We start from the raw sequence: 20,928 nt of genomic DNA, 5'->3' as shown, positions 1-20,928 counted from the left end.
CTTTGTACCTCTCCTGATATGGAGTCTTGAAGTACCTAATAATATTCTTCCAGCCATGTTCCTTCCAGCTCATAGAACTGGACGTGGATCACTGGCAGTACAAAACATTTTCCCACTCCCCCACAGAAATAGCAATCCCTGATTCCCTTTCCCATTTATCCTTAGTGTATAAAGTATTATCCTTGCTGGCACTAGAGAGGGCTTTGTATAGTTTAGAAATAGATTTAGTAGGGGTCATGGTTGTGGCATTTTTCAGGATGAGGAAAAAATGCGACTCAGCATCATTGAAGTTGGCATTCATGATCAATATATGATCTCAGCTGTAAGTATCTATGAAAGTTGTATTTTGTCAGGTTGTCCTGTAAGGTCTCAAATCTGAGCACAATATTTCTATGAGTAAGAGAGAGGAATGTCGTAAGGCCACAGGATATCCATGCTTTAAAAGTTACCTGGGAGCTGAGACTCATGAAGGGGACCAGATTCCATCTGTGCAGATCAGCTTTTATACTTGCAGATATTGGCTCGTAGTTTGCCTGAAAGAGCCCCGAGAGGTCCGCAGTCAAATATATTCCCAGGTACTTATTTTTCTCATTATCCCAATTTACTTTAAATTTCCTACGTAAAGCTGCAGAAGCTGTATAATTTAAAGTCATCACCTGTGTTTTTGAAATATTGACCTTATAACCAGATAACTTCCCCAAATCACTTAAAGTAGACATCAACTCACTAAAAGACCTCTCTGGCTCCTCCAGGCAGACCAGTACATCATCCGCGAACATTACCACTTTATGTTCAACTCCTGACAATGCAACACCCCTAATGTTATGATTTTGTCTAATCGTTTGGCCTAATGTTTCTATGAATAAATCAGAGAAGTGGCGAGATTGCACAACCCTGCCTACAGCCACGTTCCAGAGCAAAGGGCTTGGAGAGATCACCATTCACCTTAATACGGGCTGAGGGTCGAGCATACAGACCTTGGATTACTCTAATAAACTTGTCGTGAAAGCCAAACTTCCCCAGAACCTTATACAGAAATACCCATCTGACCGAGTCGAAGGCTTTCTCAGCGTCCAAGCTTCCTATCATTGATTGAGTTTTGTTCTTTTGTATTTGAGCAGAGATGTGTAATATTCTCCTAATGTTGTCAGTTGTTTGTCTATAGTGAATGAAACCAGTCTGATCTAAATTGATGAGGTCAGGTAAAAACTTCTCCAGTCTACGAGCAAGAATAGAAGTAAATAGTTTGTAATCCAAGTTAAGGACACTGATTGGTCGATAGTTTCCACATTCTCATTTATCTTTCCCCTCTTTTGGGATAATTGAAATAGTTGCCTCCCTCCAGGAGGGTGGGATTTCTCCCTCCTGTAGGATGTAGTTAAATGACTTCAGCAATGTGGGGACTAGATCTGCCCTCAGGGTGCGATACCACTGAGAACTGAACCCGTCCGGCCCAACTGCCTTACCTGGTTTTAATCTGGAAAGAGCTGCATTAATTTCTTCCACTAAAATGGGATGTGTTAGAAGCTCATTTTTGAGAGACGGGAGTGAAGGTAATTCTAGAGAGCTAAGAAAGGCATCAGTACAATTCTCCTCCGTAGCATTGGGCTGCGAGTACAGCTCCCTAAAGAAGGTCTCAAAACATTTCTGAATGTCTTCTAATTTTGATTCCAGAATATTAGTCTTGGGGTCCTTGATTTGGTATATCGTACTTTCCTCTAGTTGTTTGCGTTATTTATGTGCCAGATATTTTGCAGATTTCCCTCCTGTCTCATAGTATTTTTGCCTCAAAAAAATTAAGTTATTTTGGGCCTCCTGGGTGTAAATATCATTAATTTCATCCTGTATTTTCATGATATCCTGCTTCACAGTAGGATTTGCGGTGTTTATGTCTTCCTATTCTTTCAACTTTAAATTTACCTGTAGATCTGCTAACTTTTGCCCTTTAACTCTCTTTAAGTGGGAGGCGATAGAAATTAATGTACCTCTCATTACCGCTTTGAGCGTATCCCAAAGAATAGCTGGAGATACCTCTCCTGTGTCATTAACATCTAGAAATTCTTTAATGTCTACCTTTAATTTGGAAACTATGGCAGGATCATTAAGGTGCGATAACAATTTCCACAGTGTGGTACATTTTTTCCTAGCCACCTGCAAAGATAGAGAGATAGGACTGTGGTCAGATAGATCTCTTGTTAATATGTCACAGTCTTTGACCCTAAACCTATCAACTTTAAACATAAAAAAGTAGTCCAGCCTTGCATACACTTTAAAGGAACCAGAGTAATGAGTGAAATTTCTGGTAGATGCGTAGCGGTCCCTCCATACATCTATTATCCCCATCTCTACCATATAGGAATTGACTTTTCTAGTAAGTGCTGTTACCTGGTTGGTTGGGGAGGAGGAGTCTAGTTTAGGGTCAAGTCTAAAGTTAAAACCCCCCCACAGACAACTATCCCCTGAGAATCCACCAATAAATCAAACCTATTCCTATAGAATAGCCAATCGCTCCCGGGGGGAGCATAAACATTTAAAATTGTGATTTCAGACCCCTCTATCCATTCTGTTATTCTAACCAATCTGCCTTCCTCGTCACAGAGTTCTTAGATATGTTCATAGTTAAGTGTACCAGAGATAAGTGTAGCCACACCCCTCTTGTGTTTGGACTTAACGGAAGAGGAGAATACATATTTAAAACCCTTTCTTTTCAATCTCAAGTGATCTACTTGGTTCATGTGTGTCTCCTGAAGTAATGCAATCTGGGCCTTCTCCTTCCTTAGTTTGGACAGTATCTTATTCATCTTAATCACGTTCAGAACCCCGTTAACATTAAAAGAGATTACTTTCACTGACCCACTTCCCATAAAGATATATTAAGTTACCACAGCGCATAAACTCAATAGCAGCAGGCAACCCCCTCTTAAAACAGTAATAAGTGAAAAAAGTTAGGAATGAACTGAAAACATTTGAACATAACTGGAGCTTGAAAGCTCCTAAGCTGGCTTCTGACAGTGGAGCACTTCCACTGACACCCTCACAACTTGAAGGGAAACCCCTTATTACTCCCTGAGTTAGGGGGCTTTCCACTGCGACGTCACTCACAGCACGAGAAGCCCCACCCATTTTAGCTCGACAGTAACCATATTTCACCATGTTGTCCATAGCTAATACATAACATTAAATTCGTTCTCTTCACGTCTGTATACTTGCAGCTTCTCTCTATATCCCGCAGCTCCTCGGATCTGACGCGGACGCCGACCACCAACTCCCCGCCACAGCGGGCATCTTTGTAGTTTTTCTCTGGGGGTTGCCGGTGGTGTAATCACCTTTACCGGCAGGCCCCGACTCGCCAGGTCAGCCGTTGCCTCCTCCACCGTGTTGTAGGTTTTCACTCCTTCTTCGAAAAAAACCTTAAGGCGCGCTGAGTAGAGGGTCCTAAACCGTACATTCTTCTCTTTTAGGACCTTTCGTGCCTCTGCATACTCCTTCCTCATAGCCATGATCTCAGGGGGGTAATCGTGGTCGAGGTTGATCTTGCTGGAATTCAGCATAAAACCTTTCTTTTGCCAAGCGAGCCTCAGCACTTCTTCTTTAACCGTGAAGCACAGGAATTTTACCAGGATCGATCTGGGTTGGGAGCCGTCCGGAGGGAGTAATGATAACGCTCTGTGTGCTCTCTGAATTTGTAACGGTGTTGATGGTGGGATGGCGAGATTCTCCCGGAGTAGCTTCTCCACAAAGTGGGCCATAGATGGAGCTCCCGATTCTTCTCCCTCCGGCACCCTGTACAGTCTGAGCGACTCCCTCCTCGAGTAAGCCTCCAGTGATGTTAGTTTTGTTTGAAACTTTTCCTGCATGCTTTCTTCCATTTGCGCAACATCTCTAAAGTTAGAAATATCCTGTCTCAGAGTGACGCTGAAAAACTAGTTCATGCATTTATTACTTCCAGGCTGGACTATTGTAATTCGTTATTATCAGGATGTCCAAAAAACTCCCTGAAAAGCCTTCAGCTAATCCAAAATGCTGCAGCAAGAGTACTGACAGGGACTAGAAAGAGAGAGCAGATTTCTCCTGTATTGGCTTCCCTTCATTGGCTTCCTGTTAAATCCAGAATTGAATTCAAAATCCTGCTCCTCACATACAAGGTCTTAAATAATCAGGCCCAATCTTATCTTAATGACCTTGTAGTACCATATCACCCCATTAGAGCACTTCGCTCTCACACTGCAGGCCTACTTATTGTTCCTAGAGTATTTGAAAGTAGAATGGGAGGCAGAGCCTTCAGTTTTCAGGCCCCTCTTCTGTGGAACCAGCTCCCAGTTTGAGTTCAGGAGACAGACGCCCTCTCTACTTTGAAGATCAGCTTAAAACTTTCCTTTTTGCTAAAGCATATAGTTAGGGCTGGGCCAGGTGACCCTGAATCCTCCCTTAGTTATGCTGCAATAGACGTAGGCTGCCGGGGGATTCCCATGATGCATTGAGTTTTTCCTTTCCAGTCACCTTTCTCACTCACTATGTGTTAACAGAGCTCTCTGCATTGAATCATATGTGTTATTAACCTCTGTCTCTCTTCCACAGCATGTCTTTATCCTGTCTTCCTTCTCTCACTCCAACCAATCACAGCAAATGGCCCCGCCCCTCCCTGAGCCTGGTTCTGCCAGAGGTTTCTTTCTGTTAAAAGGGAGTTTTTCCTTCCCACTGTCGCCAAAGTGCTTGTTCATAGGGGGTCATGTGATTGTTGGGTTTTTCTCTGTATCTATGAAGTGCCTTGAGGTGACTTTTGTTGTGATTTGGCGCTATATAAATAACATTGAATTGCATTGTTAGTATCTCAGACAAAATCTCGTCTGTGTTCTGGAGCTTATCTTTGTGTTCTGCAACCCTGGTTTCCACATCATTAAGCCGCGCATTGGCTTTATCCAACTCACCCCTTATTTCCACCAGTTGCGCTTTCGTGTCTTTTCGAAATTCTTTCACCTCTTTCCCAACGCCTCTCAGTTCTTTCAGTATCAGCGTCAAACTTGCTGGGTCAACCTCATCTTCTGTCCCAGAATCCTCGCGGCTAGGAGTGGGAGAGTGGCCTCGGCTAGCCCTATAGGGGCTAACGTTAGCCCCTTCTGTTAGCTGCACATTGCCATCTTCCACGTTTTCAAACGTTAACTTCTTAGCTATTTTGTTCTTTCTGGACATAATTTAAATCCCTTTTTCCTCTTTATGTGCACTTAGATAGTGTATTAATTTACATGGGGCAGTTTTAATAAGTTTCAGTCGAGAGCTCTCGTACTAGGTGTCCATCCCCACGAGCGCCAGAACCGGAAGCCTTGAATAAAATGTTTAATTGGTTCATTTAAAAAAAACAAAATGTCAATTGATCTGACCTCAGAGTATTTAGTTTACAGTTTAAACTTTGTAGTCCAGCAGACAGAATCTTCACTCCTGAATCCTGCACATTTTTGATACTCAGGTCCAGCTCTGTCAGAGTAGAGGACTGAGAGCTGAGCATTGAGGACACAGCTTCACAGTTTTCCGCTAGAAGTTCACAGACGTTGAGTCTGAAAATGAAAACATGAACAAAGACTGATGTTAAAGTGTAATCAGGGTGCAATAACTAATCTTATATTTTAAGAATCCTTGTTGTTTTATGCTGAGCAGATGTGGTACGAAACAACAGTAAATTGATCAAGTTTACCTCTACTGTTTAAATTGCTGGATTTATTTTATCAGTTAAAAACAAAACAAACAAACAAAAGAAAAAAGAATACAAATCGGTCAGACCTCAGAATATTCAGTTTGGCGTGTGGACTCTCCACTGCAGCAGACAGAAGCTTTACTGCTGAAGCCTCCAGGCTGTCGGTACTCAAGTCCAGCTCTCTCAGACTACAGGACTGGGAGCTGACCACTGACAACAAATCTGTACAGACTTTCTCTGACAGGTTACAGCTGCTCAGCCTGAAAAAAATAACAAGAACAACAAAACAATAATATTTATTATCAAATAAAATCTCTTTATATGTTGAATCTAAGTAATCAAATGTGTACAAATGAGTACACTACAATGCACAATTAAATAAAAAATGTTTAAGAATTTAAGTGTAACAGAAGAAAACTATTTCAAATTAAACACAATTATTCCAATGTATGTAAATGGAAACCAGTGAAGACCAGGTTGATTTAGTGACAGTAGTTCAGTGTCTGCTGGCACAGGCCTGTGAGTACTGCAGTATTACACTTACTACAGTACTGCTGGTCACTTTATTAATTCTAATATGTGTGATTACTGTAAATGTAGTTATAAATAATGTATCACATCCTGGACTCTCGTTTCATTTTCTGTCTAAAAGCTGCTTTGGCTCATTCCCCTTTAAAGCCCCGCTCTCCCTAACTTTATTTTGATTGGATGATTTCATAAAGCACGCTGAAAGGCAGTAGCCAGTTATCATGAGCTCCATCTCCTCAACCTTCTGGTTTAGAAATTATAAGAAACTGTATACCTCATAAAAACCCGTCTTGATCCATGCTCAATCATCCAGGTTAGTAAATCCCAAAAGTTGATTCTGTTCATCTGGACGTAGCGCTTTCAGTGGGAGAAACATTTCGTCACTCATCCAGGTGACTTCGTCAGTCTCAGCTGACTTCTGGTTTCCAACCCTATAAAAAGTACATTTGCATAATGACTGAAACCAGCCCACTGAAGGAACAATAAGGCTGGGAGGTCAGTTCCTTGACCATTAGGTTTGAGTCATTATGCAGATGTACTCTTTATAAGATTGGGGAAAGCTGCAGTCAGCTGAGCCTGAAGAAGTCATCTTGATGAGTGACAAAATGTTTCTCCCGCTGAGAGCGCTACGTCCAGATGAACAGAATCAAACTTTGGGGGCTCATAAAATCATGATTAGAAATCTTCTCAGATGTATTTTTACATTTTAGATCCACAGCAACAAAGTTCACAGCAGGATGTCTCTGTTCAGTAATTATTATGCCCATTACCTGCAAACTGTGAGGTACGCAGGTAATGTCAGGTAAACACTAGCTGTCTGAAACTGTTCCTGTTAAATGTGTGTATAAAGGAAATAAGCTGAAATACAGAGACTGGATGGATCTGTGCTTTGACACCAAACATTTCTTCCTGTTAAAAGGGAGTTTTTCCTTCCCACTGTCGCCAAAGTGTTTGCTCATAGGGGGTCATATGATTGTTGGGTTTTTCTCTGTATCTATTACTGTACGATCTACTGTACAATATAAAGCGCACTGAGGTGACTGTTGTGATTTGGCGCTATATAAATAAAATTGAATTGAATTACATCCCATTTCAGGTACCTGGAACCTGAACCTTCTCTGGAAACCTGGGACGCTGGCGGGTTTCTCTTGCTTACCTATCTGCTCATCCTCTTTCTTTCTGCTCGCATGATGATTTCCTGGTTGAGTTTGTAAAGACTTTTGCTCAGGACCTTCTTGCTGTGCGGCAACAGTGCTAACCACCGTCCGCTGTATGTTTTTCAGTCATTAAATCAAACCATGAAAGATCAGCTTGCTTCTCGTGATGAACCTGTCTGTTTTCGATTCCACACCAGGGTCTGCCCACTGGAAAGTTCAGGGATAAGGGTGGAGGATACTCACACAAACATAAAAACCCAGATTGCAACTCCAACTCTCTGTTCTAGTTAACCAGACCTTTCAGGCTCTTGTTCAATCAGAACCTCATGGAGTCTGAGTTAGCGAGACAGTTAAACATCCCTCTATGCGCCATTAAATAACCGAGTGTCCCCTCACATAACTCAGCGCACAGAGCCTGTCACCCCTGGCAATCACAAGAAAACACTTACCTTTTTTTCTTTTCATGCACCTCACAAACCACTCATACTCGGGTTTCCTTGGCTAGAATTACATAACCCCCACTTAGACTGGTCAGGTCAGAGGGTAATCAGTTAGAGTCTGTTCTGTCATTCAAATTGCCTTGTTTCTGCCCGTCCACCGGAACCTGTGGAACCATCAACCAACACTGAGACTGTTTTAGATCTCTCCTCTGTGCCCACCAAATGTCATGATCTTCAGGAAGTATTTAGCAAAAGTAAAGCGCTTTCACTGCCACCTCACAAACCACAGGACAGCACCATAGAACTACTCTCTGGCTCCACCCGGCCTTCTAGCTGGCTGTATAACCTGCTTAGACCTGAGTGTGCGGCTATGGAAAAGTACATTAAGGAATCCCTCGGTGCAGGCATAATCCAACGATTGTCATCTCAAGTTGGAACTTCTTTTTTGTGGGGAAAAAGGATGGCTCTCTCTGGCCATGCATTTACTTCAGGGGCCTCAGTGATATTACCATCAAGAATAAGTACCTATTACCTCATTAGCTCTGCTTTCAGGCCATTTCACAGTGCCACTGGGTTTACAAAACCCCACATCCGCAACGCTTACCACTTTTTCCAGATCAATCAGGGAGACAAGTGGAAGACCGTTTTAAACATGCCATTGGGGGACTACGAGTATTTGGTCATGCCGCCTGGGTTAACTAATGCTCCCGCTAGGCCTGGGCGATATATCAAAAATTTATCATTACCGAAATTTATGACTCTCATCGATGTCATTTTGCCCATGTCGGTAAATTCGGTATTTTAAAAAAAAAAGGAAAGGCATGTGCAGGTTGGCGATGTTCATGTCCCTTTAAGACGCTGTGCTACGTTACAGACTTGACGGGGTGGAGTGACATGACTCTACTACCTGTAACAAGACGAGACACGGGTGAACAAATGGAGGACGATTTAAATGTTGAAGCAGCAGCGACGGAGGTAGAGCTGGTGGAGGAGGAAGAGGAGACGCTTGTTAACAAAAGAAATGCATCATCAATCGTTTGGCAACATTTTGGATTCAACAAGGATGATATTGATCAAAAAATTGTTAAATGTAAACTCTGCAAAAAGACTGTTGCGTCAAGTCAAGGTAACACAACCAACCTCTTAATAAATAATATTTATTATTAAACTATTTTGTTTACAAGGGATATACATTTTTTAGAGAGCATGGTTACATATTGTATCCTACACTTACACTTGTTCAGTTAATAAATCTTAACCACTAAAAGTACTTACTACTATTGTCTTCATTTATTTTCAGTGACATTTTATAGTCCTTTAAAGTGGTATAGGGGGAATAATATTATGAAAATAACTGGAGGAACTATGCTGCCTGCCACAGCCCCATCAAATGAAAAAAAAAACAAAACAAAAAAACGTTTGTTTTTTTGGCACTTGGGGTGGTTATCGTCCATTTATCGTTATCGAGGTTAACTGCTCAATTTATCATGATATTGATTTTAGGCCATATCGCCCAGCCCTAGCTACCGCAATGTTTCAAGACTAGTTAACGATGTCCTCCGGGACTTCCTTGACAGGTTCGTATTGGTGTATCTGGATGATATCCTCATTTTTCCCAAAACCTGCGAGGAACATCAGTCTCTTGTCCATGCTATTTTTCCAACGTTTGCTGGAGAATAAACCTTATGTCAAAGCAAAAAAGTGTGAATTCCATTCCTCATCAATAACTTTTTTCAGTTACATTTTGGCACGGGGGCAGGTGAAGACGGATCTGGCAAATGTGAAAGCTTTAACAGAGTGGCCTACCCCTTGTACCCATTGTAGATTCAAGAAGTATCTCCAATGGGTTTTGGGAATAGCAAATTTTTATAGACTGTTCATTTTCAACTATAGTCAGGTAGCTGCACCACTCAAGTCTCAGCATGCATCTGGTCCCCCAAAGCTGAAACTGCATTCACCAAACTTAAGTATCTGTTCACCACGGCACCTTTTTGGTTCACCCTGATCACAGTTATCATTGCAAAGGTGGACACATCAGAAATTGGAGAAATAAGACATTGAAGATAACCTCGTTCACTTACTGTAACCTCCACCAGTGATCTTTCTGATGCTGCTCTACCTCTGTTACAGTGACTCAGATTACCATCAACCAAGACCCATTTCCGGAAACCTACCACAGAGCCCACTTCATGCTCACAGCTTCAAGTGCTTGACTTCCGCCATAGTTCACAGTTCATGTTAAAAAATTCCAAGTGTCAAGTTCCTGTGTGTAAATAAAGCCTTCACGTCTAGTAATATTCAGTTCCTTCACCTTTGTCTGTATTTTGGGTTCACCATGTTGTTCTGGCCACACCGAGGTAACAGATTTATATTTGAAAAACAGAGAGACATGGGGGATTGCAATAAAGATGAGACACAAACCAGACCTTAAAATAAGAACATCTGAAAACGATGTAGGTGCAGTCTGGTAGCTCAAGTATTTGCTTTAAAAAACAGAGCTAGACTCCTGGTTGTTGGAGACAAGTGAACAACTTGAGGATAATAAACCTGTCAGAGGGGCTGAAGGATCAGAGCTCATGTTCTTATAGGCTGGATCTGGATTGTGCTTTGATTCGAGTTGAAGACAAAAATATTTCAGAAATGCTGACATGTCCTGCTGGAGAGAAATATTTAAAGTATCATGACTATTTTAGTGACTATTTTTTAATTTTTCTAAAGTGGTAGTATTCTTTGAACTGAGCACCTCTGATTTATTTCCCATGATTTTAAGAATGAAGCGATGAGTTCATGTTTACTTACAGAGCTTTGTTGGAGGCTTTGACCACTGGCAGCAGCCTCAGAAGAGCCTTCTCTGAAGCAGAGTATTTCTTCAGGTCAAACACATCCAGATCTTCTTCTGATGACAGTAAGATGAAGACCAGAGCTGACCACTGAGCAGGAGACAGTTTATCTGTGGAGAGACTTCCTGATCTCAGGGACTGTTGGATCTCCTCCACTAGAGAACGATCATTCAGTTCATTCAGACAGTGGATCAGATTGATGCTTTTCTCTGCAGACAGATTCTCACTGAGCTTCTTCTTGATGTACTGAACTGTTTTCTTATTGTACTGTGAGCTGCTTCCTGTCTGTGTCATCAGGGCTCGTAGGAGAGCCTGATTGGTCTGCAGTGAAAGACCCAGGAGGAAGCGAAGGAACAAGTCCAGGTGTCCATTTGGACTCTGTAAGGCCTTGTCCACAGCACTCTGGTAGAAGTGTTTCTCTGCAGATTCTCCTGTTTCAGACTTCTGGGAGGTTGTTTGTTGTTGTTCCAGCAGATTGAGTCCAGAGTTGATGAAGGTCAGATGGACATGAAGAGCAGCCAGAAACTCCTGAACACTCAGATGGATGAAGCAGAACACCTTGTCCTGGTACAGTCCTCTCTCCTCTTTAAAGATCTGTGTGAACACTCCTGAGTACACTGAGGCTGCTCTGATATCGATGCCACACTCTGTCAGGTCTGATTCATAGAAGATCAGGTTTCCTTTCTGCAGCTGATCAAAAGCCAGTTTTCCCAGAGACTCCATCATCTTCCTGCTCTCTGGACTCCAGTGTGGATCTGTCTCAGCTCCTCCATCATACTTGACCTTCTTCACTTTGGCCTGAACCACCAGGAAGTGGATGTACATCTCAGTCAGGGTGTTGGGCAGCTGTCCTCCCTCTCTGGTTTCCAGCACATCCTCCAGAACTGTAGCAGTGATCCAGCAGAAGACTGGGATGTGGCACATGATGTGGAGGCTTCGAGCTTTCTTGATGTGGGAGATGATCCTGCTGGCCTGCTCCTCATCTCTGAATCGGTTCCTGAAGTACTCCTCCTTCTGTGGGTCAGTGAACCCTCTGACCTCTGTCACCCTGTGAACATACTCAGGGGGGATCTGGTCTGCTGCTGCAGGTCGTGTGGTTATCCAGACGTGAGCATAGGGAAGAAGCGTCCCCCTGATCAGGCTTGTGAGAAGTACATCAACTGTGGTGGGCATCGTAATATCAGTCACACTCTTAGTGTTGTTGAAGTCCAGAGGACCTCGACACTCATCCAGACCATCAAAGATGAACACAACCTGGAAGTCTTCAAAGCTGCAGATTCCTGCTTCTTTGGTTTCAGTAAAGAAGCGATGAACAAGTCCCACCAAGCTGAACTTTTCCTCTTGCAGCACATTCAGCTCTCTGAAAGTGAATGGAAATATGAACTGGATGTCCTGGTTGGCTTTGTCTTCAGCCCAGTCCAGGCTGTATTTCTGTGTTAAGACTGTTTTCCCAATGCCAGCCACTCCCTTTGTCAGCACTGTTCTGATTGGTTCATCTCTTCCAGGTGAGGCTTTAAAGATGTCTTCTTGTCTGATGGTTGTTTCTGGTCTGTCTGGTTTCCTGGATGCTGTTTCAATCTGTCTGACCTCATGTTCGTCATTGACCTCTGCAGTCCCTCCCTCTGTGATGTAGAGCTCTGTGTAGATCTGATTCAGGAGGGTTGGGTTTCCTGCTTTAGCGATGCCCTCAAACACACACTGGAACTTCTTCTTCAGGGTGGATTTAAGGTTACGATGACAAACTGCAGCTGGAAGTTCTGAATAATAATAATAAAAATACAACTTTAACAATCATATTTTACAAAATGCTGATGACAATTTCTGACCCACTGAGAAATGACTGAACACACTGGTGTCACAAGTCTCTCATTTATCCAGCAGCTTAAATCTTTAGATAAATCCTCTTACGTCTCTGCAGACGGTCAGCCAGCTCCTCCTGCTTCATTCTCCTCAGGAAGTCCACTGTGATCTTCACAAATGCCTCTCTGCTGTTTCTCCTCTGCTCATCATCCTCCCTCTGAAACTCCAAGCACTGGGGCTTATTTGGATTCAGAGCCTTCTGGATCTTCTTCAGCTCGTTCTTCACAAAAGTGATGATGTTGTCCTCCAGCAGCTGGAACAGAATATTTATGAATGACCCACCACTCTGAACTTTAGTCCACACAACATCCACTTCTTTACGATCAAGGGGCATATCATCCACGAAGTCTTTACCAATTATAGGTTTGACTTTATCTGATTAACTGAGACTTTGTCCACAACTCCATGATCCCAAAACGTTGATGCTGTTCATATGAATGCAGCGATTTCAGTGGGAGAAACATTTCACTGGTGTTCAAAGCTGAACTACCAACAGGTTGATGATCAAAGCCAGAAACTTGGAGATGTTTCAGGTGACTGAGTTGATCGTACAGACAACTGGTCTTAAAGGTTCACTCTGTTTACACATACAGATCAGTATTTAAGGTTTGACTCTCATCATCCACTGGAGCACAAACTGGGCGTCATCAGGACACTACAACACAGAACAAACACCATCCCCACAGACACAGCAGCCAGCGAAGCAGAAGAACTTCACATCAAGAAGGTCCTGAGTAAATGTGAACGCTGGTTTGAGGGCGGAGTCAAGGAGGCCATTTATGTGAAAAGGAAAGACCATCTCTGAATGGAGGAGGGGCCTAAGGGTACAACTGTCACCATCTTACATGCTGTGATTGCAGCCATTCCCCAGCTCTCTGTGAACTGGACTCATGACCATTGATCAACAACCATTGATCAATGGTCCTGACAATATGCGTACCAATGATCAATGAACTGACCTCCCAGCCCATTGTTCCTTCAGTGGGCTGGTTTCAGTCATACAAATGTCCTGTTTATGAGATTGAAACCTGCAGTCAGCTGAGACTGAAGAAGTCACCTGATGATGATGAAACGTTTCTCCCACTGAAAACATCCAGATGAACAGAATCAAGCTTTTTGGGATTTACGTACCTGGATGATTGAGCATCAAGACACAACTCTGTGACTTTTCTCAGATGAATAAATCCTCTCCTCCAGCTTTGTTTACATCTACCAGCCCTGTGGCGCTGCCCAGGGACAATAATCTATGTGAGAGGTGGAAAGTCATACAGGTGTCTGCTCCTGCCTTCAGTTATTTTATCTACTGTGTGTCAACTGGCTGAACCTCCTCCAACTGTCTACTGTCTCCCTAAACTCAACAATGACTTAGTGATCTATCCATTCTCTGACCAAAGACATCCTGCTGCAGGAGGTTAACATAGCAGCCAATGATGATCCCACTCACTGTGAACAACACATTTGGACCTGATTTGCTGCTCTGGTTTACACGTGAACTTTGACTGCTGTCACCAACTTGAGAGGCTCTACAGAAAAACTGGACTTGTCCATAAAAATCATAAACTACATTACAAGGACAGCATTGCTCAATCAACTCTAATTACTACTGACATGTTATCTCTTCTAACTAAGGTACAGACACTCAAACTTGCTGCTTTCAGTGAGAAGTCAAATGTCTGAATATGAGCTGGAAGCTGCTGAGAGTCCTCCTCCTTCCCGTGGGGTTTACTTTCTCTACTACTTTCACTATAAACACGCCCCTTTCATGCACCTGCAGAGGGCCACCAGCAGATGGAGCTGTCTTAAACAAATCCACTTGGATAGTTAGCTGTAGATGACTTTCTCAGTATGATTGTAGGACTTTGAGTTATTCTTCAGATTTATTTAAACTCCTATATTGTGCACAAGTGTTGAGCGACCCATAATTTCTCTGTACTTTTCATAAGAGCAGCCAGACTTTCAGCTAGTTTTTCTTTGCTCTGCAGGTTTATGAAGGTGTGTCAAAGTTGTTCTTTGGACATTAGCTGCTTATTAAATCATTTTCAGTCCTCGTACAGAAACACTCTTCAAGCTAAATCCAAGTGTGTTAGACCAGAGTTAACCTGATAGATATGTGTGGGTGTGTAACTCTTAGAAGCTGATTGGCTGCTTTTTATGGGGGCTGGGTCTTTGGAAAGTGTTTTAGTAACACACCCTGAACTGCACACTTTAACAAACAACATGAGATTTTAACAGTAATGTAAAACTCATGTGATTCACTGTTATTAAGCACAAACACATCTATGGCCCTGTTTCCATTAGTAGCTGCTCAGATCGACTCACCACAGGTCGCCACGACTGGACTGGATCCACTGGTTTCCATTACAGTTGAGGACCACCTAATGTGGTCGTCTCAATACAGCCGAGTGTCAGCTCACATCATTAGTAAGTGCTAATGCTGCTAATTTCCATCATATTTGTCATTTATTGCTCAAAGTTATTGAAGAAACAGTTATTCAGCTTCATTCCCACTGATCTCGACTACAAACTGTTTCACTTTGGTTTCTGTTTAAAGCCTCGATGTTTAAAACGTTTCCCTGTGATCACATTTGCACCGTCTGATTTCAAAGTTTGTTTCTTTTGGTCATTTAGTCCACAGAGTCCTTGGTGTTCTGAAAGGGACCTATAAATAAATGCATTATTATTAATAATAAAGTAGTTGTTGTACATGTACAGACCATAAATATGGAGTCCAGCTGTGTTTGATGCTGCTGGGCAGACTGACCACTGGGAACCTCTGAGCTCTGCTGCTCCACTCTGTGGAGGAACCATGAAGGATTAGATCAACACAGGATAAAGATCCAGGAGTTTCTGCTCAAATAACTTCATCTGAATCAAGTCTGTCAAGTTTTAAACTCTCAGATTGTGAACATATCAGTAATTTTCAGTCTGTTTTCATGGACGTCCTTTCAGTGGTGATGTCAGGGATGATTTTGAAGAAGCTCATCAAACTGAACCATCAGCAGATCACTGCTCCAAAACCAGAACATGATCCGAGTCTCCCTCCACCACCAGAACACCAGCTTTACTAACGTGGTAGATCAGTGTAGTACAGATCAATAACTGATGAGTCATTTGATCAAAATCACTGAGTGCTTCACGTCTGACCCTCTGATGCGTCTGTAGACATTTTGCATATTTAATGAATGTCTGACAGTTTTACATTCATTCTATGAACACAGTGGAAATGTTGTGTTATAGTCTCCATGTTGTTTCCAGCATCATAAATTCTTAAGTTCAGAAAATTAGATTCTTTCTTCACAGCTGAAAAACAACAACATTTATTCTCTATTGAAATCTGCATCGTCCACTCCAAAGGTCACAATCTGAAGGTAACATCTGGTTTTGTTCCCTGTGGTTAACTCTGAGCATCAGTATGGTGGGATTTATCCACTACATCCACACCACTGTGGTTCAGTGTTGTCCTGATGGAGTAACAGCAGCCAGTATGATCCAGGCTTTAGCTGCTGGGTCTCTGTGTGACCTCTCAGACTGTTTAACAGATCAGACACAAAGAGAATCAGAGCAGCTCTGTTCTTTAAAGACAAACATGAACCCACTCAGGTCACACTTTCCCCACAGATATGAGCATCACTGTCCTCAAACAGCAAATGACCAAGTCGAACATTTGGATCTTTTCTCTTTCATTGTTTTCTTTTTAATGAATCTTTGTAACAATCTGAGGATGTTTCAGGTCATATTTATCCAGGAAACACAAACATGTAAAGGAGTCATCACAGCTCTCTGACCTCGTTGCTCCAGGTTCACCACTGAAGTGTGGATTATGACCTTTGGACCGGTCACTCCTCACAGACGGACAGCTGGACCCTGCAGACTCTGCTCTGTCCTCCTCTTCCTCCATCATCATCTTCAGTCAGTCTGAGAGGTAAACCACAAACACTCAGTGAGTTCACATTAACAGGAGGAACTGAGTTACAGTCGCTGACCTCTGACCTGTCATGTGACCATGAAACCAGGTCAATATGTCTGTAGGTTCAGTCATCCAGGTCATGTGATCTAAGGAGCTTGGAGAGAAAAGAGACGTCTTTAAGTTTCTGGAAGACGTTTCATCTGAGAAGCTTCTTCAGCTCTAAAACCAAACGGTGGAGAGTCCCAGATATTTAAACCTGAGAGGGAAAGAAAGCATGTCGCTGACCCACCACTGATGTTATTTCAAGGAGGAAACTGAGAGCCTTTGCACCAGGAGCACAAACATCAGCTCCAGCAATGATCCACTGATGTGTTTTTATTCCATGTATGAATGTTGTTATTGACAGAGATGACGTTTGTGTGTCAGTGATGCAGTGACTGTTGTTGTTACCTGTACAGGCTGGTTAGACTCTATGAAACAGATCATACAGATCTCTGCATGTTAGAAGAGACTATTAAAGGTCATGAATGAGACAAAGGCAGGGAGGCGTCCTTTACAGCTAAACAGCAGAGTGAGAGAACAGCCAGCACCTCTACATTTATCACATTATACAGCACATGTATGATACTGACAGGGATGAGAAGAATTTAGTGATTCTGATCCCATCATTGATATTACTTATTGATTCTCAGTAGCTCTGCTCTGACAGTCACCACCATCACTGAGCAGCATATCAAAGACATTTGTGCACATTAACTGCATGTTGTGGCTCAAATGTTTGTGCATGTTGGAGGCATTTCCTCTTTGTTGTGATCAGTGTTGGTCATTACTCAAAACAGTCATTATTACACATATTACACAGAACACTTTAATTAAAAGTAATGGAGTACGTTACTTCATTACTCCTCATAACATTACTTTGATGTTAAAATGAACAAATGAGCATGTAACAACATAAAGCTGAGGTACAGCCCCACACACCAACACAGATCCTGATGAGGTCACGTGATGTTTCTCTGAGTGTTTATGAACACAAATCAAAGATGAAACAGCACAAAGACACTTCAAAGTGATTCTACTGTAGAAACATGAACAGGTAGAAACCTGCAGCCTGACTGCTCATCACTTTGTTACCTGTTCAAGTTCAGCAGCAGCAGCTCACTTTATCATTGTGAAAACAAAAATGTCAAAAACCATTGCTATTCTCTATAAAACAAAGCATGTCCTGAACAAAAAATCATTATACACACTTTATTGTACTCTGTTGCTTCCATATATGACTTACTGTCTGGAGATATGGGGTAATGCATATAAAACGAACACTCTTCCTATTTTCAAGTTACAAAAAAGAGCTATAAGAATTATAAACCAATCAAACTATATAGAACCAACTAACATTTTGTTTATTAATCTGAATACCCTGAAATTTTATGATTTAGTTGAATATAAAATGGCACAGATAATGTATGAAGCACAAAATAACTTGCTTTGCCCCACTACTCAGAAGCTGTTCAAAGTCAGAGAGAGTCAATATGACTTAAGGGGAAGAGATTTCTTTTAAAAAAACAAGATAAGGACAAATATAAAGCAGAGATGTGTTTCTGTTAGAGGAGGTAACCTGTGGAATAGTTCTGACAGGGATTTAAAAAGGTGTAGTTCATTTTCCTTGTTTAAAAACATGTTTAAAAATAGAGTATTAGAAAAATATATAAATCAAGAATGAAAAGAGCAAAAAAAAAAAAAAAAACAACCTCTTGATTCTTTTGCTTTGATGTAGTTACTTATCTAAGGTGGAAAGTTTTTTTTTCTTGTTTGTTTGTTTGGTTTTTGCTTTGTTTTCTTATTTGCTTCAGGCCCTGTGTACAGGAGCTGCATGCAAAAAGATATTTTGTGAAAAGGGTTGGCGTAATAAGCAAATGCTTCAGCCAATACCTTTTGATTAGCCTTGTTTCATGCTTTCTTGCTTTATGGTCGATTTTTGTTCTGTTTTCACTGAGATATTTGAATGCTAATCAATAAAATCAAAATCAAATCACAGTGCTGGTCTGGGGTCAGTGTTTACTCAGCTTTAACCTCACTCTGGGTTCTAGGTTAGCTTAGCGTTAGCATGCTGTGTGCTAGCTCAGCGTCAGAGCTCTGCAGGTGTCTCCTGTGTAAACATTAATCACAGTGACAGTAAAGGAGGTAAAGGGCTGTGACGTCATCACGTACGCTGCGTCCTCTGTGGGCTCTGAGTGAACTCAAAGTACAAACTACAAGTACACAAACACGAACGTAGCTCAGAGTGGCGGACACACTCGGCCTCGTTGGTCCAGCTGTGAGTCCGTTACCGTGAACTATGGAGCGGCAGATTTGTGCTGAACTAAGCTGCACACAGCTGATGTTAGCCAGGAAACATTACACACTGACTTTAATGGAGAGACCGGAAATACAAACACACACAGTTTGTTGTGTGAAGAAATCAAACACGAGCTGAACAAACAGTAAAGTTCCTAAAGACAAACTGTTAAAGGAGGAAACAAAGCAAACTTACAGTTTCTTCACACACCAACAACAAGCTCCACTCCACACCTGGACACTAAACACGGACACACAGGTGAGCTGCTTCCTGGAAGGAGGCGGGGCTCCACCTGAAACTCAGCACAGGTGGGAGGGGCTCAGCTCTGTGTGTGCTGATGTGTTAACTTTAAAAATATGCCGTCTGACTGCTCAGACTGAGTCAGAGTAAAGTTCACATGCTGACGTGTGGAGACATGAAACCTTGTTGTAGCTGCAGGTGTGAACACACTGATCCCAGATCAGCTCTGCTGTATTTGTAACATGAACATTTCTGCTGCAAAGCTTCAAATGTTCAGCATGTTTCTCTGTTTCCAGTCTATAGATCCAGTCACACTTTCTACCTTCACCTGTGCAGTAAAGACTGAGAGCAGAGCTGAAAGCAAGCGTCCAATCAGTGAGCAGCATCAACACCTGAGCTTCATTCAGACTCTGTTATTGAAGATGTTGTTGGTACAAAGTTCATCTGCTGCTCACATGAATCCATGAAAGATTTATTTCACTGAATGTTTCTTCAAAGCTCATTTCAACCTGTTGAAGTCATGAATGAAAGTGCAGACTGAGAGTGGATCACATGATGTTTGAGGTGTGTCATGTGACATGTTCAGTATTGTCACACATGTCTAGATTGTCCCTGATATCATAACTGCTCAAACACTGATGATTATATTTGAAGAATTATTCCTGATGGCAGCAAAGTTTGAATGGAGCTCTCTGTCTGTGCTGATTTGTCGCCCTCTGGAGGTCAAAGCACAAACTGCATGATGTCACTGTAACCACCACAGAGACAGGAAGTGTTTTTATGACTGAAACACTGAAATGATGCTAACGGCTGTCGTTAGGCTCACTGACAGCAGTGCTGATGTGTTCATGTCAAACACTGGCTCAGGTCAGACTCCTTCATCCTTCTCCAGCGTGAGGCCGCCCTCAGACCCACAGGAGCTCTGACCTTTGACCTCCTGACCCTAACCATTTTAGTCTTGTTGCATCTTTAAATGCAAATCCATCCAAACTGTAGCCGAGCAAAAGAAGCTGGAAGCTGTTCTATGAATGATGTTGTTGAAGGAGCTTGGAAAGAAAAGCGTCTGGACTTCTTTAAGTTGCTTGAAGAGGGACATGGACGTCTTAACGCCCACTCACATCCTGGGACATTTGATCACAGGAAATCACATGATGGGGTGGGGCTAGATCTCAAAATGGGTTCACCCAAAACCTTGGCTGATTGTGACCCACACCCGTTCTCACACCGTAGCTCGTGTGATTAGGTAGAGGATCAACAGGGGCTCCGTGTCCCTGAATTTAAACTGAATCTAAACACACCGTGCACAATGCCAAGTTAGATAATGGTTAAAAGAACAAGATAAGAATAAATAAAAAGATAAAATAAGGATAAAAAATAACTTAAAAAATAAAATAAAAAGATAAATAACTGCAAATAAGTACAAATAAGTAACTGAAGACACGTGTGGTCTGCAGATGTCGATGTACATGGATGTACATGGAGTTTAATGTGCAAAATGAACTTAGTGTGCAAAGTGACCTGATGTGCAAACTGCAGTTTGAGGTCGGTCAGCTGTTCAGGAGTCTGATAGCAGTGGGGAAGATGGAGTTGTTGAGTCTGGATGTTCTACATTTCACACTTCTGAACCTTCGTCTCGAGGGCAGAGGTGTGTCTCTCCTCTGGACTCTGTGATGGTAGCTGCTCTGCAGAGAGGGCAGCGGGGTCCTGATGATCTTCTCCACAGTTGTTATCACTCTCTGCAGGCGTTTGCGGTTTGCAGTAGTGCTGCCGTACCATGCAGTGATGCAGCTGTCAGGCTGCTCTCCACAGTGCAGCTGTAGAACCTGCTGAGGATCTTGGCCAACATACCAAATTTCCTCAGCCTCCTCAGGAAATACAGCAGCTGCTGAGCCTTCTTGACCAGCTGTGTGAGTTTGAGTCCCTCACTGA

General features: G+C 42.3%; 3 protein-coding genes across 3 annotated transcripts in view; all 3 read right to left on the bottom strand.

The window, feature by feature from the left end:
• LOC143416063 (uncharacterized) overlaps positions 1-6,016 on the bottom strand; it is a 32,150-nt gene extending 26,134 nt beyond the window's left edge. Inside the window, exons 1-2 of the mRNA XM_076881433.1 lie at positions 5,776-6,016; positions 5,379-5,552 (exon numbers count right to left, since the gene is read on the bottom strand). Of these exons, the coding sequence (XP_076737548.1) occupies positions 5,379-5,503 (125 nt within the window). The 5' untranslated portion in view covers positions 5,504-5,552; positions 5,776-6,016. The remainder of the gene's footprint in view (positions 1-5,378; positions 5,553-5,775) is intronic.
• The window catches only part of LOC112433555 (protein NLRC3-like), a 286,257-nt gene that overhangs the window by 53,040 nt on the left and 212,289 nt on the right, over positions 1-20,928 (bottom strand). The window lies entirely within an intron of this gene.
• On the bottom strand, positions 9,357-14,873 carry LOC143416062 (protein NLRC3-like). The gene is made up of 3 exons (XM_076881432.1): positions 14,834-14,873; positions 10,990-12,411; positions 9,357-9,496 (listed from the first exon to the last, which is right to left on the bottom strand). The coding sequence occupies exons 1-3, from the start codon at positions 14,871-14,873 to the stop codon at positions 9,357-9,359; spliced, it is 1,602 nt and encodes a 533-aa protein (XP_076737547.1).

This window comes from Maylandia zebra, unplaced genomic scaffold, assembly GCF_041146795.1.
Source record: "Maylandia zebra isolate NMK-2024a unplaced genomic scaffold, Mzebra_GT3a scaffold11, whole genome shotgun sequence".
NCBI classification, from domain to species: domain Eukaryota; kingdom Metazoa; phylum Chordata; class Actinopteri; order Cichliformes; family Cichlidae; genus Maylandia; species Maylandia zebra.
The sequence above is the reverse complement of the archived record's forward strand: the minus strand, read 5'-3'. Positions and strand labels throughout refer to the sequence as shown.